This window comes from Cydia splendana, chromosome 24 (genome assembly GCF_910591565.1).
Source record: "Cydia splendana chromosome 24, ilCydSple1.2, whole genome shotgun sequence".
Taxonomy (NCBI): domain Eukaryota; kingdom Metazoa; phylum Arthropoda; class Insecta; order Lepidoptera; family Tortricidae; genus Cydia; species Cydia splendana.
The window spans coordinates 8,700,781-8,717,112 of NC_085983.1; the positions used below are offsets into that span (position 1 = coordinate 8,700,781).

The 16,332-nt window shown below is 37.5% G+C and overlaps 2 protein-coding genes across 2 annotated transcripts in view; both read right to left on the reverse strand.

Annotated features, from left to right (window-relative positions):
• The window catches only part of LOC134802113 (dentin sialophosphoprotein-like), a 174,580-nt gene that overhangs the window by 134,184 nt on the left and 24,064 nt on the right, over positions 1-16,332 (reverse strand). The window lies entirely within an intron of this gene.
• LOC134802195 (mucin-5AC-like) lies at positions 9,214-15,808 on the reverse strand. The gene is made up of 2 exons (XM_063774790.1): positions 15,456-15,808; positions 9,214-13,945 (listed from the first exon to the last, which is right to left on the reverse strand). Exon 2 carries the CDS (start codon positions 13,937-13,939, stop codon positions 9,245-9,247), a length of 4,695 nt encoding a protein of 1,564 aa, XP_063630860.1. The 5' UTR covers positions 13,940-13,945; positions 15,456-15,808; the 3' UTR covers positions 9,214-9,244.

Sequence of the window (16,332 nt, forward strand, 5' to 3'; positions counted from 1 at the left end):
AACCTGTGGTGCGGATATATCGGCCATTGGCGTCCAAAAGGTTAACCCTTTGAACGTGCGCGGCGTGTCATCATGAACCTTGTCGGAATCCACGAAGGTTGATTGGGCTGTAGCCACGCGCGTCAATTGACGTCTTTAACGGTCAAAGGGCATATTTAGGCCTTTAGGGTTGTATTCCATCTGTCCTATATCTTGGTCCAATGTCTGTGCAACTCACTCTCTCACTAAGTAAAATGTGGGACGCAAGACACATATTGGACAGGTGGAATGGAATACCACCCTTCCCACTTGGGAAGTAATTCTTTACAAATTTAAATAAATTTTCAACTATTCTAGTAAACTGGTCATTGAATAAGTGTAGCTTTGTAGATAATCACGCGACAAAGTTTTATTTTCTCAGTCCTTTCCATAAAATATACATATAATATATATAACTATTATATACTTTCATATATATATGCATTCCAACTTGTATCGCTACGAGTCATTTCTATGGACGTCTTTTTACTTGATTTTAATTAGCTTGTTTCGTTGTTTACAATCTAAGTATAACACCACTTTATTGTAAAATGACCGTTCTGACGTCACCTATATAATATCCACGACAGAGCAAGGATGCCGCAATGCCGGTCGTAACATGCGGTTCCCTGAACTCATCATAGAGCATATGTGCGTAGATAAAACAGTCTATGTAACTGTACGTAATTACTAATTAGGTATGAAAACGTCCATAGAAATGAAAGTAGGAAGGAAAGTATACTTAATGTATATAAGTTTATAAATAAGCCACTAAATAAAGTGTGATATTAATACTGAAAACGTATAATTTGTAACAAATAAAGACATTGAATTGTTGTAAGTGTTTTAATTACTTTAGTTATAGTATACTAGTTATTAGTGACAGCAGCTAAAGTAGGTATAGCGACTGGATAATGCTAATAGCAATCATTCAATTCGCGCATTGCTTACTTAAATTATTAGGCAATTCATTATCTCCTTTAATTCCACCCTCCTTTGCACAGTCTTCAGGGATGATTTCCAACATAAAAACTATCCTTCGTCCTTTCCCGGGACTCAAACTATCTCTATACCAAATTTCAACTAAATCGGTTCAGCGGCTTAAGCGTGAAGAGGTAACAGACAGGCACACTTTCGCATTTATAATATTAGTATGGATTATTATGTGCAACAGAGCAAGGTTGCCGCAATGCCGGTCGTTACATTTGGTTCCTAAACACATCACAGAGCTTAATAATATACGAAGATAAAACATTATGTAACTGTACCTAATTAGGCATAAAACAGTTGTTTGCAGGGGAGAGGGTCAGTTCTGTTATCACTGCAACTTACTCCATCGCCCGCACTGTTAACTGTACATCGGTGGACTTTATGCCTTTTGTAATAATACCGATGTACAGTTAGGAGTGTTGCTGTTTGTACCTAATGTTCGTTATTTTCCCTCCGGTCGACTTTGGCCATTTCCAAATTTGTCTCTTTCCAAACTTGTCCACTTCCTAATTCGTCCACTCCAACATCGACCTTTTCCTAAGTTGTCACTTTATAGATTCCGAAGTTGACTACTTCCTAAATTATCACTTCCCTATTCGTAATTTCCTAACATGTCCATTTCCAGAATCGCAAACTTCCCAATTTGTTCATTCCTACAACATCCTTTTCCTTGATAGTCAGCTCCCTATAGTGTACAGTGACTGCTTGCCAACAGAAGGACTGTATGCTTATTTGTCACCGCCCTGAGGGTACGGGGACTGTTTAACTTCTTACTTATGCCCAATATTCTATTTTTCTTTAATTGATTTATTAGCATTAGAAAGAACTTGATAGAAGGTAAGCGATCTTGACATGTCTTTTAATTGAAAAACGCTTTTTAAAAATCAAAAACTATTACTTATGAAAGCAGAAGAATAGAAATGATCGTATTAGATTCATAATTGTTACATATTTGCCGTAACTTATTTTTAAAATGTGTTTTTCAATTAAAAGACACATCAAGATTGTTTACCTTATTTCTAATGCTAAAAAAACGAACTATATATAGTAGTTTCAGTTTTGTAGAATAAAGAAATAATTAGCGAACAGTAAAAAGAATGAAAGCATCCATAGAAATGAAAGTAGGAAGGAAAGTAAACTTAATGTATATAAGTTTATAAATAAGCCACTAAATAAAGTGTGATATTAATACTGAAAACGTATAATTTGTAACAGATAAAGACATTGAATTGTTGTAAGTGTTTTAATTACTAAAGTTATAGTCGAACGAGCGAGCGAAGCGAACGAAGTTCTTACATTCGACTTGGGACACGCGGCTGGCTAGGGGCACGTCCCGACATTTCGATGTTTTTAAGCTGAACTATCAGAGGATAGTTTGATACTCAAGAACTTCAGTAAATTTGTTCAAATTTAAATTAAATTGGGTAAACGTGTAGTTGAGGGCATTATATTTTAGTCATTAAATTATGAGCAGGTTCGATCAAGGGGTTATTGAGCTAGAAGAGCTTAGAAGGCTAAAAAGCTATTTGTGAGGGGTCTTGCTATTCTGGTCATCTTTTTGCAAGAAAGTATGGTCGAGTTTGGTATCAAATGAAAGTACTCGGCTTGCACTTTTATAATATCGTTTTTAAATTTACCATTTTGCAATAATTAGCAAGATAAAAATAAACATAAGTATTTGACATTTGACACGAAATATTTCGGCTTACCACAGATACAGTATCAGTTAAGGGCTCCACAGACCTTGTAATATATCCACGCGATTTTTGATCCATTGCCGCCTATAGTGGGACATAAAATAGTAGAAATAAAATAAAATGGAACTCTAAAATTTCCAGACTATACTCGGTCAAACAAGTTTGTCAGTAGAAAAAGGCGCGATATTCAAATTTTCTATGGGACGATAACCCTTCGCGCCTACATTTTTTAACCGCTTTTTTCTACTGACGGAAATGGCTTGACAGACTATAAATTGTTGCCATGTGTAAGCATTTTACGTCAAAAATGTGACAGCTACGTAGAAAGTGGCGCCCTCATTTATTAACCGACTTCCAAATCTCAAAAGGAGGAGATTCGATTGTGATTTTTTTTATGTTTGTTACTCCGTATCTCCGTCATTACTAGACCGATTTAAAATTTTTTTTTTTTTATTGTATGTATATGCATACAGATTGGTCTCGTTTTTATCAAAACCCAGTTCTGATGATGGGATCCATGAAGAATCGAGGGAACTCCTCAAATCTTAAAGGCATACATATAGTGATTTATGTGTTTTATCAACAAATCAAGCATATACATTCAAAAAAGTGACATTTGCTGAAGTGGAACTGCTGATGATGATCAGAACGGAACTCTTCAACGACGCATAATTCACGTTTGGCGATTTGTCCTCTTCGTTATGTTTGTTAAGCAAGTTAAGTTTTTAAGCCACATTTTTGTCAAGCTCGAGTTCTGATTATGGTGTCCATGAGGAATCGAGGGAACTCCTCAAATCTTAAAGGCATGCGTATAGAGATTTGTGTATTTTCATCAGAAAATCAAGAATTTACATTAAAAACTGTCGCATTTGATGAAGTGGAACTGCTGATGATGATTAGAAAGGAACTCTTCAACGACGCATAGTTCACGTTTGGCGATTTGTCCTCTTCGTTATGTTTGTTAAGCAAGTTAAGTTTTAAGCCAAATTTTTGTCAAGCTCGAGGTCTGATGATGGTATTCATGAGGAATCGAGGGAACTCCTCAAATCTTAAAGGCATGCGTATAGAGATTTGTATATTTTCATAAGAAAATCAAGAATTTGCATTAAAAACTGTCGCATTTGATGAAGTGGAACTGCTGATGATGATCAGAACAGAACTCTTCAATGACTACACGTTTGGCGATTTCGATTTTGACGGAGCTGGCCCTGGAGCCAGACCTGACCCGGATCCGGGCTCTTATCTGGACCTGGAGCCGGACTTGGGCCCTGGACTTGGACCTCGACCTGGACCTGGTCCTGAACCTGGAACTGGACCCGGACCCGGACTCGGACCTTGACCTGGAAAACCACTGATACCTAAGCTAAATAAACCACTATGATTACCTACCATAAAATGTAGGTATAATAGTTATTTGTTTTACAAGGGGGCAAAGTTGTTGTTTAACTGCTCGTGCTAATATTGATACCCGAGCAAGCGAAAGATTCCAAAATTGAACCACGAGCATAGCGAGTGGTTCGAAAAATGGAATCTTGAGCGTTACGAGGGTTTCAAAGCACGAGGGTTAAACAAAATTTGCCCCCGAGTGAAACACAAAATTTTTCACCACACCAACCTGAAGCAAATATTAAATGTAAAATATCAAACAAAATCAAACCAAATCAAATCCAAATGAATGTAATTAAAAATGTATCATCCAAAATCATCATTTAAAAGTCATTTCTACCAGCAAACATAAGAAACCAACTCAAAATTTGCATTTGATTACTTTGTCTCACATGTGAATAAAATGCAACTTTGCTATCAGTTTTTAAAGTGCAAAGTAAGCCTTTCCGAGCTGGTGTGGTGAAAAGTAATATAATGATGCCAAACTTACTAGCCCCTCCCGCTCAAACCCCCGTACACCGCACTGCACGCGCCGTTAAGTGGGTTAGGTTAGGTTAGAACTGCGAGCTTTACAGAAACGAAATGCTACTAGAAAAGTGGTTTTGGTTAGGTTCGAACTGCAATCCTCACAGAACCGAACTGCTATCAGAGAAGTGGGTTCGTGAGGCTAAAACTGCGACCCTTACAGAAACGAAATGCTACCTACTAGAAAAGTGGGTGGTTTTATCTCCTTTTCTACATAGTTCAATAATCACCATCTATGTACAATAATCTTTCACCGGCCCCCATAGAAGTCGGTTTTTTTTCTTGAAAATTATATTCTACTATTTTATGTCGAACTACTTATACGAGTAAGTCACTACCACTCTGTCAAGAGTGATACCGACGAAGAAGATACGAGTAAGTAGGTGCAACAAAGTCAATCGCTCTATATATTTTTTGGCAAACCGCGAGTTCTCAGTTCGGGGCGAACTACTAGTATATTAATACATAACATAATAGTACATTACTAGTGCGCATCAAAGTAGGAAATATAAATAAGATAAAGTATCTATATACTCATATGGAAGGTTTTTTTAGGGTTCCCTACCCAAAGGGTAAAACGGGACCTTATTACTAAGACTCCGCTGTGTGTCCATCCGTCCGTCCGTCCGTCTGTCACCAGGCTGTATCTCACGAACCGTGATAGCTAGACAGTTGAAATTTTCACAATGATATTTCTGCTGCTGCTATAACGACAAATACTAAAAAGTACGGAACCCTCGGTGGGCGAGTCCGACTCGCACTTGTCGGGTTTTTTTCATAGTTTCGTTCACTGTAGAAAAATATACGTGAGGTTTCCTTACACCCCCCTCCCCCAACGTGATGTATCGTGATTTTTTCGTGAACCCCCTCCCCCTAACCCCCCTATCGAACCTCACGTGATTTCATGATTTATGCACAAGCCCTAATGTGGCCCTTGGCTGCTAAAAGGTTGCCGATCGCTGGTCTAGTAAGTAGGTAATTAGGTATAAATGAAACAAAAGTATATTTAATTATCAATCAATAATGTATTTATTAATATGTAATTTAAAAACATAAATCTTTCTCTTGTACAATAAATGCAGTAGAAAAGATATCTTAGAAGCTCTAGTGCTCAAAGATGGCTCATAAAGTTAGACCAAGTTAACTCGGCAGCGATTTTGATAGCACAGAACAGACTGTTAAAATGTTATTTTAATCTACAAGCTTCTATGAAATTATGACGTTTTAGTATAACACTTGCACAGTCTGTGCTATCAAAATCGCTGCCAACTTGGTCTAACTCTACCGTCATTTTCATCAACAATGTACTCTTATAATTTAAAAAAAAAATAAAAACAGCATTTATTTTAAACACATTGACCACGTACAGATATTAATTATTATATCGAGACCCTGGGTCCGTGGGGTCCTGGCGCCCGTCTTTGGAGACCTTTCAAAGAGACTCAGGGACGCAACTGGGGACCCAAGAGCTGGCAGTTACCTCGCTCAACGCTTCAGTCTGGCAGTTCAGCGGGGTAACGCAGCCAGCATCTTGGGGACCTTGCCACAGGGGCCTTTTATAGATTTAGTTTAGTTTAGTTTAATTTTATTTTAGAATAGTTTGTATTTAGTTTAATTGTAATTTTAAGTTATTTTATTTATTGTTTTTTGACTTGTTTTTGTACCATATATATGAATAAAGTACTTATTATAAATAAAATAAAAAAAAAATTATATTATAGGCACATGCATAGGCACGTACACATACGACAGACGAGTGCACACATACAAAAATGCAACATTACGATAAATGGCTAATTTTAAATATATCATTAACAAAGACATAGGTATAACTCCATACCATATAAAATAAAGTCTAAGAAAAAAATTTGCCTCCGAAAATAAAAATATACTCGAAAAGATGGCGCCATACCTTTGGCCTATATACTCGTGTAGATGGCGACACCGTTCGATATTTAACAATTTCAACACATATCAGTGAAAGAACAAGTATCGAAGTCAATAAATAGCATTTGGAGCCTTAATTATTCCAACATTATGACCTGTAAAGTTACGTTATGGCACAGAATAAATAATAGTACTACCGTACAGAAAGGACACTTCCTACAAACCAGAAGTTTGACAGCGATTCAGGGTCGAATCGTGCTATCCCTTTCTAATATATAGCACTAATAAAGCACTATCCCTTTCGGCTATTTAGGGTTGTCAAAATTCAAGTGATTATCTTATCTGTGGCCGTGCACGCACAAGAAAGTCAAGTGGTGCCAACCCTAATAATTGCTCGGAGCAATGCCGAGCCGAACGGAGCCGAGTTCGACCGAAGTCAGGAGTGTCTCCCCACTGGTTATGGCACAAATAACTATAAGTAGGTACAACACGAAACGTATAGTCTGTCTAAGCTAACTCTGCATCGATTTTGGCAGAACAGTGTGGAAGTATCATCATTATTCATTATAAATGTCATAAACTAATTTTGTCAGTATAAAAGGCGGGAAGTTTGAAAACTATAGGCACGAAAGGGCCGATCTCCCTACAGAGTTAGAAAAGCGCGATTTTTACTGACGAAATTCCTTGGACAGATATATCTTTTTTAAACGGTTTGTGTGGAGCCTTTTCTAGTGAGCCTACTTGAGAAAAACATGAACAAGGTAAGGGTTTTAGATAATTCCATCCTTTTATCTGCACCTTATATTTCTAGATAACAATTGGATACTTTCCTCTACTTAAAATAAATCATTTCACACCGTGCACGAAATAAAGCACCAGATAATTATTGGAAAAACATAGATATAAGTTATTTTTAATAACAAATTCTATTTAATAAATCGGATAGAAATATAAAAAGTAGGCGAGTTAACCGTGACGTCACTATACTCTATACTCGTTCAGTTGTAAAAACCGGGCAAGTGTGAGTCGGACTCGCGCACGAAGGGTTCCGTACCATAATGCAAAAAAAAAAAAAAACAAAAAAAAAGCAAAAAAAACGGTCACCCATCCAAGTACTGACCACTCCCGACGTTGCTTAACTTTGGTCAAAAATCACGTTTGTTGTATGGGAGCCCCATTCAAATCTTTATTTTATTCTGTTTTTAGTATTTGTTGTTATAGCGGCAACAGAAATACATCATCTGTGAAAATTTCAACTGTCACGGTTCGTGAGATACAGCCTGGTGACAGACGGACGGACGGACGGACGGACGGACGGACGGACGGACGGACGGACGGACGGACAGCGAAGTCTTAGTAATAGGGTCCCGTTTTACCCTTTGGGTACGGAACCCTAAAAACAAGCTGATTTGACTAGTAGGAAAGTAGCCAATTGCCTCCAGTCTCCACCAAAATAAATAAAGTTTATAAAATCTTAAATAATGTAGCAAAAATACACACTAACGTACACATACATATATACCTAGTATCTAGTTACGCAAAATATTAAAACAGGAAATATTTCTTTTGTCATTGTGACAAATAACTTTGATAGACAATTTCGACAATCATATAAGATATTAGACGATAGAGTTTTAACTTAATCACTAAAATTATTTGAATAATACACTTAGGTATAGCTATCATATTCTTATAATGGCACTTCTACCAAACATCTAAACATTTAAAGGTAAATTGCAAAAAATTAATTCGGTCACAGCGAAACGACAAGTAGGTAGGTAAGTAAGTAATACCGTAATACCCAATGACCTTTTATTTATGTAGACGTGTGACCAACGTGTGACGTTCATAGTTGACAAAACTAAAAATTGATCCAACGATTTTGACAACTTGACAGGTTGGCGTCACCTATACGCCTAACTAAATATAGGTTCCGGAACCTATATTTAATGGCTCACGATCGTGCGCCTGGTACCTGGTACCATATCTACCTCAATTTACTTACATCTATGGTAATACCTATAAATATACGAACTTGTGCGTAAGTTTCTAAAATATTATAAAAATAAAGTAATACGTTAATACGATAGGCGGTGGATACTCTTACAAAATGTTATTTCAATACTTATCAAATGTCATGGCTACAGAACTTCAATAATTAATAAAATCGTTCCTCGTCGTTTCCAATGGGGTTGGCAACTGTCAAAGGTTTGCTTGCATAAGTTGCATAGATGGCGCCAGCATAGGTTTCCCCCGTCTTTACTTTTTTCTATGAGGCTTAAAGGCCATCCAATCAATAAAATCCAAAAAAAAACAAGAATTTGACACAATCCTAGGGATTGACAGGTAAACCTACGCTGGCGTCATCTGTAAAATACTTCGACAGGCCAACCCCACATTGGACTACAAGTAGATCAAGTTTTAACACCGATTGTATACCACATTGTTAGACTCCAATAACGCTATGTTGCATCAACTTAGCAGTTATAATACATAGGTACATACATACTAAGCAGTTTCAATACCTAATTTTCATGAAAACTTAAAGGCTTCGTCACACAGGCGGGTTTTCCGGGCGGGGCGTGAGTGGGGCGCGCCACTTTTACATATTAAAACGCCACGCCCCGCTCGGGAAACGCGCCTGTGAGACGGAACCTTAAGAGTTGCACTTGGTAAGATAACTTAGCGGGGTCGGACTTTAAATTACATCTTATACTTGTCTCAAATCATTTTAAAAAGTATTAATTATCTGTCCTATGGTCGCGGACTGGTGTATGCCAAGTACGACCGTTTTGAGTTGGGCGTGGTCTTTGTTCTAACAAACTCGACTGCTGTCTTGGGAAGACACTTGGCCGAAAACTTGACGAAGATTGAGTTGAGTTAATTCTTTGGTTGTCTCTTGGTCTTTGGTTTAATATAGGTGTTGGCATCGATAAAGAGGCTACACTGTTTAGAGTTCGTACCGCTAAACTTTGAACAATTCTTTCTGTTATCTCATTGTGCGGTTCAACAGGTCTATGCCAGCTGTTAGTTTGTGGATGAGAAATATGATCATTTACCGCGGTGGAAGTTTGTGCGTTTCTGTTTCTTGAAGCTAAATTTGAACGGGAGGTATACACATTAATGTTGAGCTCCCGTGTTGAAGCGTCTACTAAAAATGGTATTTGAACAGCCGTGTTTGATTTTTTACGGTATGATTGTGTAAAGTAGCCAGGATGCTCTGGAACCGATGTTGCTGGGGTGTTCCGAAAATTGGATGTGTTTATTTGTGTTGTTGTACTTGGGTGTTGCTTTGGTGCTGATCTACTAGTAGATGGAGTAAGATTAGTATTACAAGGTAAGATATTTTCAGTATTACGAGAAATATCCCGAGCCTGCGATATTGGTGACACGGGACGCCGATGCGTCGACATTATAACAGGCTGGTGTATTTGTGCATTTTGTACATTTGCGGGATTGTTTTGAGTCTCTAAATGCTCACTTGGTTTTGTGTTCGAGTGTCGGCTTGGGAGTAAAACTGAGGCGGAATCAGAAGCACATTTTGATGTGCTTAGAGTTACAGAAACTTTTGAAGTGGAAGAAGGTATATAGCTTAACAAATTGCCTAATTTGCACACACGGCACTGAGGCATTTTTGTGTTAGTTATTGGAGACCCGGGGATTACTCCTATTCCTCTTCTGGATGTTTCAGAAGCAACTCCTTCACTGTCATTTTGCTTTTTTAAAGAATCACGTTGATCGATAACTTTTGTTATTTGCTCTGTGCTTTGTTTACCAATTGTGTGGCTTTCTATATTAGACGGTTTTTCAGTATTTGAAAATGTAGAGAAGAAATCACTTACCACTTCAATATCAAGTTGATTGTTGGCTGTTTTTTCATCTTTTACATTTTCCAATAGTAAAGCCTGGGCGATTTTGGCTTTATTATCATCAGATGTCTCGTATAAACTAGTATCATCACTAGGATCAATGAATTTGCTATCATTCAATGTTTGGTCATCATCTGCAGGTTTCGGGCTACATTTTGTAACTGTTATATGTGTAGGTGGTTCGGGCTCACCAAGATCATCGTCTTCAGTCAAATCAATGACAGAGGTATCCAATACTTTATTGTGGTTAGTCTCTTCTTTAACTATTATAGAGCTTGTTTGTTCGATGCGTTCATTTGGTGCAGAATCCGACCTTGTTGATGTTCTTTTTTTCTTACCTTCTGGTTCCTTGGCTTCGGCACTGTCCGTGATTATAACAAGTGTTGAATTAGCAACAGATTGTTTGGTATCTTCATTCGGTGCAGAAGATGACCTAGCTGCCGTTCTTTTTTTGCTATCAACTGTTACTTTATAATTTTGCTCATTGTTTGTTTTATTTCTATTTGTGTTATGTAGTCTCTTGTCTAAGTCATGAATTTTGTTTTCGAAATTCCTGTTATTGTGTTGAATTTCATGGTGTATGCCATGTTGCTCCCTATAATGTTTGGCAAATTTCTCATTACTGATTGATTTACCACATAAGGTACATTTATCATGAATTCTAGCTCTTTTCGGCCCATCGTCAATTGAATTGGTACGTTTCCTTTTTTCGGTGTTTCTTTTCGTTGCTGCAATATTATTATTTATTTCTTCACTTTCTGTAGTAGCAACTTTAATTTTAGTACAGATCTGTGAATTACCTTCTGCAGGTGGGACTTCGTCATATCTATTTAAAGAATTATATTCAACAGCTATATTGTTACTTTCAGAGGATTCTATAACTGCTTTATTACTTGAAACCCCATGCATTTCTACATTAGAATCATTTCTAGTTGTTCTAGGCATAGTTTCAGAGTTTACTGTTTTAGTGGCAGGACCTGCTATCACATGCTTTTCCGAATTTTCAGATACTGCTTTAGGTCGACTTTCGACAGTTCCATTGTGGTCTTTTGTGTGACTTGAAGCAGTTTCACGGTCTGCAATGCAGCTTCCAGTAGTTCCAGAGACCATAAATTCTGCGTGATTCCGGGAAATTATAGGGTTTGTTGTTTCTGTGCGACTTTTTGAAATGTCGTCTTCGGGTTTGACACATCTTGCTGAAGTTTCAGTTACAACATTATCAGGGTATGTTTTTGGAATTGCAGGGCCTGTTTCCGTTGGATTTTTAGAAGTTCCAGGCATTGTTTTTGTAGAACTGTCTGGAATATCAGGAGCAACTATTTCAGTATGCCTCGAGGTTCCAGATATGGGTACATCAGACTGACTTGCTGTAGTCCTAGACATCTCTGTTGCCATGTTTTGTCTTGAAGATTCGAGGACTAGTCCAGAACTGACTATGATAAGATTTTCAGCAGTTCTGTTATGTGCTCCTGGGAGAGTTTCGGAGGTTTCCTTGACGACATCCTTTAAAGTTTTGGAACTTTCTGCTACATTTTCATGGTTATCACTCGAAGTTTCTTGAGCTTTTGTTGAGGGATATTTAGAAGTATCAGGCATTATTTTTGTAGAACTGCCTGAAATTTCAGGGGCTGTTTTAGTGTCAGTTCTGGGCTCTGCTACATCAGAACGACTTGTTGACAATTCTGATCTTTCTGTTTGATTTCCTGAAAATTCGGAAATAATGTTTTCAGAATGAGTTCTGTAAGATCCTGTAGCCACTTCCACATGAGTTCTCGGAATACCAGAGGTTCCATTAGTGAAATTTTCAGAAGTTCCATGGTCTTCTATTGCGCTACTTGTAGCAGTTTTAGGACCGGCTCCAAAAGATTCTGTTGTTTTCGTGCGTTTTTTTGTAATGTCCCCGCTTTGTTTTTTAAAACTGGTTTCAGGTGCAACTCTTTCTGTGCCATGACTTAAAGATACAGGAGCTGTTTTGATGTTAGGTCTGAAATTACCAGTAATTTCTTCACTGTGTCTCGAAGTAGCAACTACTTCACTACCTCTGGAACATTCAGGAACCGCATTACTGTGTTTAGAAGACCCAGGAATTGCTTCACTATGTCTAGAAGATTCAGGAACTGCTTTACTGTGTTTAGAAGTTCCAGGAATTGCTTCACTGTGTTTAGAAGACCCAGGGATTGCTTCACCGTGTCTAGAAGATTCAGGAACTGCTTTACTGTGTCTAGAAGACCCAGGAATTGCTTCACTGTGTCTAGAAGGTCCAGGAACTACTTCACTGCCTCTGGAACATTCAGGAACGGCTTTACTGTGTTTAGAAGACCCAGGGATTGCTTCACCGTGTCTAGAAGATTCAGGAAATGCTTTACTGTGTTTAGAAGACCTAGGAATAACTTCACTGTGTCTAGAAGACCCAGGAATTGCTTCACTGTGTCTAGAAGGTCCAGGAACCGCGTCACTCTGTTTAGAAGTTCCAGGAATTGCTTCACTGTGTTTAGAAAACCCAGGGATTGCTTCACCGTGTCTAGAAGATTCAGGAACTGCTTTATTGTGTTTAGAAGACCTAGGAATAACTTCACTGTGTCTAGAAGACCCAGGAATTGCTTCACTGTGTCTAGAAGGTCCAGGAACTACTTCACTGCCTCTGGAACATTCAGGAACGGCTTTACTGTGTTTAGAAGACCCAGGGATTGCTTCACCGTGTCTAGAAGATTCAGGAAATGCTTTACTGTGTTTAGAAGACCTAGGAATAACTTCACTGTGTCTAGAAGGTCCAGGAACCGCGTCACTCTGTTTAGAAGTTCCAGGAATTGCTTCACTGTGTTTAGAAGACCCAGGGATTGCTTCACCGTGTCTAGAAGACCCAAGAATTGCTTCACTGTGTCTAGAAGGTCCAGGAACTACTTCACTGCCTCTGGAACATTCAGGAACGGCTTTACTGTGTTTAGAAGACCCAGGGATTGCTTCACCGTGTCTAGAAGATTCAGGAAATGCTTTACTGTGTTTAGAAGACCTAGGAATAGCTTCACTGTGTCTAGAAGACCCAGGAATTGCTTCACAGTGTCTAGAAGGTCCAGGAAGCGCGTCACTCTGTTTAGAAGTTCCAGGAATTGCTTCACTGTGTCTAGAAGATTCAGTAATTTCTTCTCTGTGTCTAGAAGGTCCGGGAACTGCTTCACTGTGTTTAGAAGACCCAGCAACCGCTTCACTGTGTTTAGAAGACCCAGCAACCGCTTCACTGTGTTTAGAAGGCCCAGGAATTGCTTCACTGTGTATAGAAGGTCCAGGAACGTCTACTTGAGGGCATCTCGATGAAAAAGCTATGCTTTTGAACATATCGCACAAAGCTCGAATATGCGTTTGTACATCAGCAACTTCGGACTTTTTTGGCTTTGCTTTTTTTTCTTTTCGAATGGGTTTTTTAACATGTTTTTTACTTCCCGCAGCCTTTTTTGATATAACATTTAATACCCACTCCACACATTTAACCACTGCTTCCGTTTGTTTAGCATTAAACCGGAGATTATGGTTGTTCTGACCAACGTCGCTATCTGAACTGTCAGAATCCATGGTTACCTGAAACAACACACAAAATGATGTTTTGTTTTTCTGACTAAAATGACACAAGTTATTTTTTGGGGTGTATGTATACAAACAGCAACACTTATTACAAAAGGCATAAGGTCCACTGATGTACAGTAAATGTGTCAAATATTATATCTATCATTTATTTCTAATCAAAAATAAATAACAGATGAAGGTATATATTTCTTATAACATATCATGAACATATCTTAGATAAATAGACACTTCATAAGCAACTGAGTGGTTAAAGCTTGGAACAATGTCCCAGAGGATATAGTATCACCAAAGTGTCAATGAATTTAAGAATAAATTAGACAAGCGCAATGCAAATTCTACTCAACACTGAAAACTTTATTAAAATGAATCTGGATACAGGCATTGTCAGTTACTGCAACTGCCTGCCTGCATGGGTTATTCCCACTAGTAACCACCAAGTTCTTACCAGTGCAGTGGTAACTACTGGGAATTTTTTTCCCACCTTTTACCACTGGTAACTACTGGGAAAAATAATGTCCTGGTAAGAACTTGGTGGTAACTAGTGGGAATAACCCGCCTGCTTAACAAATAATAAATAAATCTTTTTTTTCGGTGTTATCAGTTTCCAATCACTGTTAAATAAGTATATAGACATATAAGACAAACAAACCACACAATGTTGGTGTACAGTTATACACAATCTATAGAAAACCAACTAATAGCACATAAATGATATTGCACATCTCATAAGCAAACATCGGATTCTAGGGGGCAAATTGTATGACGGATAGGGATCCCGTCATACAATATGCCCCCTAGAATCCAATGTATGTTCATAAGCCATAAATTTTATTTTCTTTTAATTTTACTTATTATTTAATTCAAACAAGTTAAACAGCATAACAGTAAAAATACCAAACCACTGCTAACTTACACAGAAAATTAAAGAAAAAGAATACAATATGTATACAATTCATCACAAATTACAATACCTATTGACATCTAAACATAAATAATTGGACATTTTAAACAGTAGAAGGATGTGCATCCATCATCTCACAGAACCTTGAAACATTCATCACGCACAACCAGTCATGCCAGCCATCAGTCTGCTTGCAAACAAATCACACTGAGAGGCTGATGCGAGGAGCGCATTCAAAAGGAGCAAAGAACAAACCAGAGGGGAATTCCTAAATAAATGCATAATTAAAAGACACATGTGTAGCACTTAAGCTGCCTGCTGAGCTTTTTTTAAAATGTTTACTACTTACTTACAAACAAATAATGTATTCAATACTTATGCATTGCATTCATGAATCAGACTTTATATAAAAAACCATCTAACCAATATTATTATACTCTTTGCATATAAATATAACGGCGCTTGAAACAAAACTATCTCATTTACATACAATCAGCACTTCAGGTCCACTCATGTTATATTAATTATATCCATAAATTCCATAGGACCATGTACAAGTATACAACAAGCGATGAATCATAATCATAAACAAAATATACTTACTTCAGAATCACTCAATAAACGCGGGAAAAAGTGTTAATGTCACATCAGTAATATCACTTATCAGTACACCTTGTGAAATCCAAGTTCAAGTTCGAATATTAAGTTCTATGTTCGTGATTTCAGGTTCCAATGTAAATAACACCAGTACACCTCTCCCGTACATTAGAAATGCGCACTAAGCTAAAGCCGCATAACTATACTACAATGTAATAACACCATAAAGCAATAGGTATTCTACCCTAATCGGGCACATTACGTAGGAATAGGAAGTGTGTGCGTGATAGATAACAATAACATCAACAATATTATTTACTTTAGCGTGCTTTAGCTGGAAATTCCAGGAATTTCCCACTCTCCAGAATATCTGTGGAGCGTTCGGAGTTCAGACTCAGTAACAAACTTTTAAATGATATAAAATTGCTGCTTTACTTTAATATGGAAAATAAGACAAGGAGATTTAAAAATAATAATCTAATAAGAATAGATTTGTAAAGATAAACTATTTTAATTACCGTCAGAGGTGATGCATTGTTTGAATTACATACTTACCTAACATAAAATCTTCATATATTTGAACGTACGCTCGTCTTGTCAAACGGACGGCTCGTTGGTGAAGAAATGAAGACCAAGTGAAGACTAATAATATTACTTTAACTTTAATTGCGCTGTAAGCTTTAAATAAAATTAAAGATATAATTCTATTGATTTATCTTCAAAAAATAGAAGTCAGCAAAATTATTTTATTTATTGTTGCAACATTTATGTTGGCTAGCTTGACTACAACCGGGCCTTTCCGGAGATGGTGAAGTAGATAGAAGTTGCCAGATATTGGAAATCCTGGCAATTTACGATTTTTATAGACGGTCGAACGTCCATA

Coding starts and splice junctions, on each gene's coding strand:
- LOC134802195 (XM_063774790.1), bottom strand. CDS start 13,939: ATGGATTCTGACAGTTCAGATAGCGACGTTGGTCAGAACAACCATAAT.